Genomic DNA, 7,005 nt, shown 5'->3' on the forward strand with positions numbered 1-7,005 from the left:
CCTTTGTAATCACTCAGTTACGTTGTGACGTTTGGTAGCACAAAACGTGTTCCTCCGGTAAACGGGAGTTGCATAATCTCATAGTCACAGGAACGTGTATAAGTCATGAAGAAAGCAATAGCAACAAACTAAACGATCAAGTGCTAAGCTAACGGAATGGGTCAAGTCAATCACATCATTCTCCTAATGATGTGATCCCGTTAATCAAATGACAACTCATGTCTATAGCTAGGAAACGTAACCATCTTTGATTAACGAGTTAGTCTAGTAGAGGCATACTAGTGAGACTTTGTTTGTCTATGTATTCACACATGTATCATGTTTCCGGTTAATACAATTCTAGCATGAATAATAAACATTTATCATGATATAAGGAAATAAATAATAAATTTATTATTGCCTCTACGACATATTTCCTTCACCCCCCCTCCTCCCCGACATACATGTACCTCCACCTCTGCGCAACAGCATCCCCTTCACATGACATCAACGCCTTGAACATATATTAGTCATGTCAGATCCAGTGTCCGACGACCGACGCCATCCTTCGATTTGTCGTCGGCGCCACTTCGAGGAAGAATATTTCTTACCTAAGATATTTGCTGCGGGCTTTCTCGGTCATGAAATTTTTTGGGAGCACCCTCAGGTGTCTGATTTTTTGTGTGTATATTAGTCACTTTCTTTTCTCCCCGTGAGATTTTAATCTACGGATATATTCCAGTCACGTTTTTTGGTTCTGTACAACGTGAATGCATGCCAGCCAACTGACTAGCTGCCAGCTTCCGGCCTGTAGCTATCCATCTGCTACGGTCCATTGCTAATTAAAATATTTGATCAAATTAAGATGGTAAACACGTAAAGGGGTTTGAGCTACCTTCTGCTACGGCCCATTGGTAATTAAAATGTTTGATAAAATTAAGATGGTAAATGCATAAAGAGTTTTGGCAGGCAAACAAAATCTGTTGCAAACTAAAGCATTGCATGAAATTAAAATATGGCAGATTTTTTACAATGAAAAGAATACCCATTTAAACATGCAAGATACACAGATTTTCACTCGTATTGTGCAAGAACAAATATAAACTGGTGTAACTTCAATAAGAATTATGATTTAAGTGTATCAATTACTAGAAAATCCATTTAAGTTGTTAACATCCATTAAATAGTGTCACCCGAATGCATCATTAAACTGCACTGGACACAAAAATATAGGAGGAACTCCAACGGAAAAAAAATACCAACAATGAAAACAGTAATAAAAGGAGCCACAAACATTAGCACATGTGAGAAAAATAAACAATCTTTTCCTGCCATTTTTTTTATTCTTATGAGTAAACAAAGACATATACTAAAAGTATCATAAACAAAACAAAAAATTAGTCTAAGATGAAATGAATTAAGAGCATTGGTATTACCCTAATAGGAAAACAGTAAAATCAAACGATGAAAAACTTGCACACATATTAGGTATAACTTGCACTATTCCACAATATGGTTGCGAAAGCATATAATGGTGTAACTTTTAGACAATATGATTTGCACACATATTGCGTAAAACATGCAAGCATACCGTGCTATAGCTCAAGAAACACAATATAAAAATATTATTGCAAATAGTACACAATCCAAATCTATAGGGTGTTTTTGGCACTTCTGAGGGAAAAAGGACATGGCAAGCATGCATATGCGTCCGTGCTACATCTATGGATAGCTACACATGCAGCTTGCTGCGAGGGACTATATATCAATTTAAATCATGCATCACGGAGCCGGTTTATGGATGATACGACCTCTATGGCTTCTCCAAGAGGCCATGCGGCTTCGATGAAGTATTCACCGTACTTCACCTTCTCTGCCACTATGATCTCTTTTGTCGGCTCCAAACCTGCATATACCTCATATCAGCTAAACCAAGTCTAGTTGATTGGCCTCACATTGCCATTAAACACCAACAGCTGTACCAAAATCCATTCATCGATCCACGAAAACTAAACAGTGAAGACTAATATATATTTGCAGCTGCTTACCGAATCCATCCACGAGCAAGGAGTACTGGTAGATAAGATCCATGCAAATGTAGGGCGTGTCAATAGCTCGGACCCTTGGGTATGCATCCTTCGCTTCCTTGAAGCTCAGCGGGCAAATCTTCTCTGCCGCGTCCCTCCACGCCGCAGGGGTGGTCTTTGCACTGCTAGCCTCGCTGTCGATCAAGCCAACCTGTTGGCCACACACACACACACACACACACACACACACACACACACACACACACACACACACAGAGAGAGAGAGAGAGAGAGAGAGAGAGAGAGAGAGAGAGAGAGAGAGAGAGAGAGAGTTCATCAGTTCTTGTAGCCAACACTAATTCACATGCATCCAGATTAATTAATTGGTTAGTGGTTCCCTTTAACCTGTGATGCCGTGTAGTAGAAGCTGGTGGTGATGTAGAGGTCGGCCAGGCCAGCTCCACCGCCGCCACTCCACACGCCGTTGAAGGTGCAGTTGTTTGTTTCACAGGGTGCATTCAACTTTAGTGCTTTGGTGACGTCCTCTCTGCACTTGACATATGCTGCTCCTTGTGGTGGAGCTATAGCGTCGTATTGCTCTCCATTGTAGGTGTATTTACCTTCATTCAAGGATAAATATGCGTTAGACGGAGATTTCCTTGAGTATGTACTTACTCAACCAAAGGAAGAAGGTGACCATGTACCGTTGAATCCGCGCAACATGCAATAGTTGAATGGTCCATTACTTGCCTTGAAAATCTCTACTCGAGAAGCCAGTGCACCGTAGTGCAAGTAGCTGAAATGGAAACATCCTTAGATTTCATAGGAGCTCACAGTTTTAGATGTAATCTAGTATCTCAAAGTAGTAAATTAATGCAAACAAAATAGTACTAGACACTAGGTAGTACATATAATTAGATTCCGGGACGAAGCCAAAAAAGTCTAATGTAGTCATATATATGACCGTGGGGTCATCTTCTATAAGTGAAGAGTGGTTAGTGCTAAGCTAGAGAAGGATTTTCTAATTTCACTGGGGCCAACTGACCCCAACCTACAAGGCAACTCCGTCCCTGAGCAAATTGTATCATTATTACTCCCTCCGTTCCTAAATATAAGTCTTTTTAGACATTTCAAATGGACAACAACATATGGATGTATGTAGACATATTTTAGAGTGTAGATTCACCCAGTTTGCTTCATATGTAGTCACTTGTTAGAATCTCTAGAAAGACATATATTTTGGAATGGAGGGAGTAGATAATATTTGATTCCTAAACAGAAGAGACACATACATACAGGGGGAGGGAGCTCCTTGCAAGACACCGTGACATTTGGATGCTCCATCTTACACACTTATCACCACGCACAGAGTAGGGCTTTCACATTGATCCCAAAAAGGAAAAGAAAAAAAGAGAGTATGGCTTTCACATCACGCTCCATTCTGTTTTGGCTTAGTTGACATACACCCTAATTTTAATATACTACTCTATTCCTATTTCCTATTTTGTTTTTATCCTGAGAAATAGAAAACTCTATTTACCTGATATATTTCTAATTTCCCATTATCTATAATATTTCTGTTTTTGTATTCACCTCGATGCCTTGCACGTGTGTGAAACCACCACAACACCATCCAAAACCATTTTGCTCTGATGTGAGACTTAGTATTGCGGACCTAGTTCGGCATTGCGATGGATTGTTATAATTTAGATCTTCCGACAAGCGTTCTCTATTTTAAAATAAGCTTAGCACAGCATGGTTCTATTTGAATTGAGGATCCATCTTGTATGACTCGAGAGCTTAGGTATGAACAAATGAACTTTTGCTTCCGTGTATTCTTCACATACCACTTGTTCCACTAGTATGCATTACATAATATTAGTTCTGAGTCCGAATTTCTTTACCATTGTACTAATATATAACTATGTATGATTGTTAGTTATGTCATACAACTATAACCTGTTCTATATATTGCTGCAGAAAGAGTAATAGTTGGTTTTACATGATATATTTCTAACCGAGTCGGCGATTCTGTTATCCTAGAATCATGTCCAAAATTAACCGGTGTATATGTGCCTGCAATCCTTGTTTAGTTCAAAATTTACCACCGATCAAGCATTGTAGCATTGCACCAATTAAGATCCATGTAAGTAAACTAAAAGAGGAGCTTAATTAGGGAAGCTATATGTATCATAGGGCCTTGTAGAATTGCAGTAATTAAGACCAATGTAGTAAGTAAAATAACAAAGGAGAGCTATAGGGTCCAACCTGTAAGCATAGACATTGTAGTTTCTTCCTTTGAGATACTCTTTGGTGACGTATGGTTCCTTCCCGTCAGACACTATGGGAGCGGCGGCAGCAGCAGCTGAAGAGATGGCATATGTCATCTGCACGGACCCACCTCCAAGGTCAATCACACCTACTGTCTTGACGTAGTCTCCTCCCAGTTTACCCAACAAATAATTTAGAGCAACCTACGTACAATATTTGTGTAACATCGGTAAATACGGAGTATGCATTTGTATGTAATGTATATACACAGATAGATGAAGTAATTAAGGCCATGTAGTAGTAGCGGTAGAGCAGCAGCAGCAGCAGCAACACCAACAGCAGCAACACCAACAGAAGTAGTACTAGTAGCAGCAACAACAACAATAGCAGTGGTAGCATATACCCATATGTAAGATCCTTCCTGAGATCCCTCGATAACATTGATCCAACTAGGATTGTACTGAAATTTGCTCTTGCTGTGGATAACATCCCTGACCTGTAATTTAGGAATAGGTTCAACAAGTCAGATTTTCAATCTTAACATCCATTGAAACAAGAAGAGAATATACTTCTCTATGTGTGTATCTCCGTCAAAAAAATGTGCTCAACCCAAGGCCTCTCACAGTGGTTAGTATCGTATACTAGTATTTTAGTGATGATTTTCTTTTTCGCAAAAAGTGTATGATTTTCTTGACATTGTTTGTTTTGAGGTTGCTTACCACATACACCATGTGGCGTGCATGATTTCCATTGCATAGTAATATCATAGTCTAGTCTAGTATTATAATGCCACTTTATTTCTTGTTTTTAGAATTTTGGTGTGAAGTTGCATACAGATTTATTTGTTGTTATTTCTTCTTATTCTATGCCCTATATCATAGTATCGTTAATTATAGTAACACATCATCTTTGTCTTGAGTGGCACTGCAGGCCATTCTTATGATACTTGTGTAGGGAGAAGTCTAAGAGATGAAAAATACTGCTTCAAGAATTTGCTCTGCCTTGTCATCCCCGATAAGCCTGAGTCCGGCCGTGGCCTGCACATCCGAATGGTAATTTTAGTCAAGATTTTTGTTCAGATCTGAATTTCGGTTTTGTTGGTAGCTAGTGATTTTCATTCTCATCTGTATTACTAGTTAATTACGAACGAACCCCTAGTTTAACGGGTGTTTTTCCCATGAGCCACCGAGGCACAGTGCTCTTGGCCTTGTCAAGCAGAGGTATGATAGACTTGGCCGCTTCTTGTGGCCGTCCGGCATATGAACTCAGTCCCGGTTCCACCTGCACGCACCAACAGATTAGAAGGGGTGAGAAAGAAACAAGAACATAGATGTGAACAAAGATGTTAAATGAACTCTGGGAGAGTTATCATATGCGTGATCACCATCCGTCGTATGGAGTGTGCTCCATATGAATACGGAGGCTATTGGGTTTGTGCGCAAACTTAAAGTCTCGGTATCTTGCTTTCATAATTATGGAACCCACTTGTCAATAGGACATCTTTTTTCCAATCATCTTGCCATTCTACGGACGGTGGGGACCACATGAAATTTTCTTCGCGCCACATGTAATATACACGCAACTATTATAAGGAATGCGGTCCAAATGAAAACCCCGGGTCGCCATATATGGAGGCTAAGAAACCATATATGAAGGGCACTCAATAAACTATGACGATCTCGTCAGGTATGACGACTCTGCTAGTGTCATTTTTAGCAAAATTGCAGTAATGATGGTTAATACGGTGATCGAACCGATACAGCTATTCTGCTAGAGTTTGCTCTTACGTGGTTTGTGTGTCATATATACCTTGGCATAGAGCTCGATGTCGTCGCCGATCTCGACGAGGTCCATCTTCTTGTCAAACTGAAAGACATGGACACGCGTGCCCGTGCTACCAGCGTCAAAGATCACGGCGTACTTCCCTGGCGTCGCCACCAGCTTGGGCTCCTCGAGAATGACGCCGGCCTTCCGTCCGAGCACTGAGTCGGCGAAGGCAGAGCTGGCGGACGAGGAGACCAGGAGGAGGAGGAGGAGGAGGATGCCCAAGGCATGAGCCATCGCGAGCTGCTGCTGTGTAGTAGCTACTGCAATTGCTCGAGTGGGTATGCTTTTAAAGGGGTGAGAGGGTGGGGCCAGGACTTTTACATGAGCATCCCCGGGATTTAGTTGGCCGTGCGACCGAGGCCCTACTGCGCAACTCAACAGTCCGAAATGGGCTACCTTCGTATGGAACATCTGCAGTACTCTACGTGATAGTACTACGGATAACACTAGCGCAACGTGTGTCGTGAAAGGATTTGGATGGGGTTGTTGGATCCGACAGACCTATATGTGGCTGCGTTGGACTCCAAAAGAAGAAAAGATCTGACGAAATTACAAAGTTTGCTAGTTGCTAATCAAGTATGGATCCAAATCAGTTGCTGTCTGGCCCCGGCCGGGGCCTGGAGTATCCCCATGCGTTCCATGTTTACATATTCTAGCGAGAGGGACCCTTTAGGAACTACGTACTTATCGAGCGTTCGACACCGACGCATGGATATCCCTCCATACGAGGGGTCGGTTCTTGCGCCCTCGTCGCTCTCTTTCTCTCTCTCGTTGGGACCGAGCGCAATATTTTCTTTCTCCCGCAAAAAAATAATATATGTTTCTTCTTTTTTTCTTCAGTATAGTCATCATACGAATGACGCCATTATATTTAGTAACATCAGAACATCTATGAGACTAG

General features: G+C 41.3%; 1 protein-coding gene across 1 annotated transcript; it reads right to left on the reverse strand.

The window, feature by feature from the left end:
• Positions 1–1,531: 1,531 nt before the first annotated feature.
• LOC123152142 (probable apyrase 3) lies at positions 1,532–6,347 on the reverse strand. Its single transcript, XM_044571767.1, has 9 exons — positions 6,087–6,347; positions 5,430–5,558; positions 5,258–5,314; positions 4,681–4,773; positions 4,275–4,480; positions 2,711–2,802; positions 2,412–2,626; positions 2,028–2,217; positions 1,532–1,885 (listed from the first exon to the last, which is right to left on the reverse strand). Exons 1-9 carry the CDS (start codon positions 6,336–6,338, stop codon positions 1,755–1,757), a joined length of 1,365 nt encoding a protein of 454 aa, XP_044427702.1. The 5' UTR covers positions 6,339–6,347; the 3' UTR covers positions 1,532–1,754.
• Between the last annotated feature and the right edge of the window lie 658 nt (positions 6,348–7,005).

Source organism: Triticum aestivum, chromosome 7A (genome assembly GCF_018294505.1).
Source record: "Triticum aestivum cultivar Chinese Spring chromosome 7A, IWGSC CS RefSeq v2.1, whole genome shotgun sequence".
Lineage (NCBI taxonomy): Eukaryota > Viridiplantae > Streptophyta > Magnoliopsida > Poales > Poaceae > Triticum > Triticum aestivum.

Bases quoted from the DNA above. Each gene is read 5' to 3' on its own strand.
- LOC123152142 (XM_044571767.1), bottom strand. From the start codon at position 6,338: ATGGCTCATGCCTTGGGCATCCTCCTCCTCCTCCTCCTCCTGGTCTCC. The intron at 5,315-5,429 runs GTTCGTTCGTAA...TCGGATGTGCAG, and splicing joins AAACACCCGTTAAACTAGGG to GCCACGGCCGGACTCAGGCT. The intron at 2,218-2,411 runs GTTAAAGGGAAC...TGTGGCCAACAG, and splicing joins TCTACTACACGGCATCACAG to GTTGGCTTGATCGACAGCGA.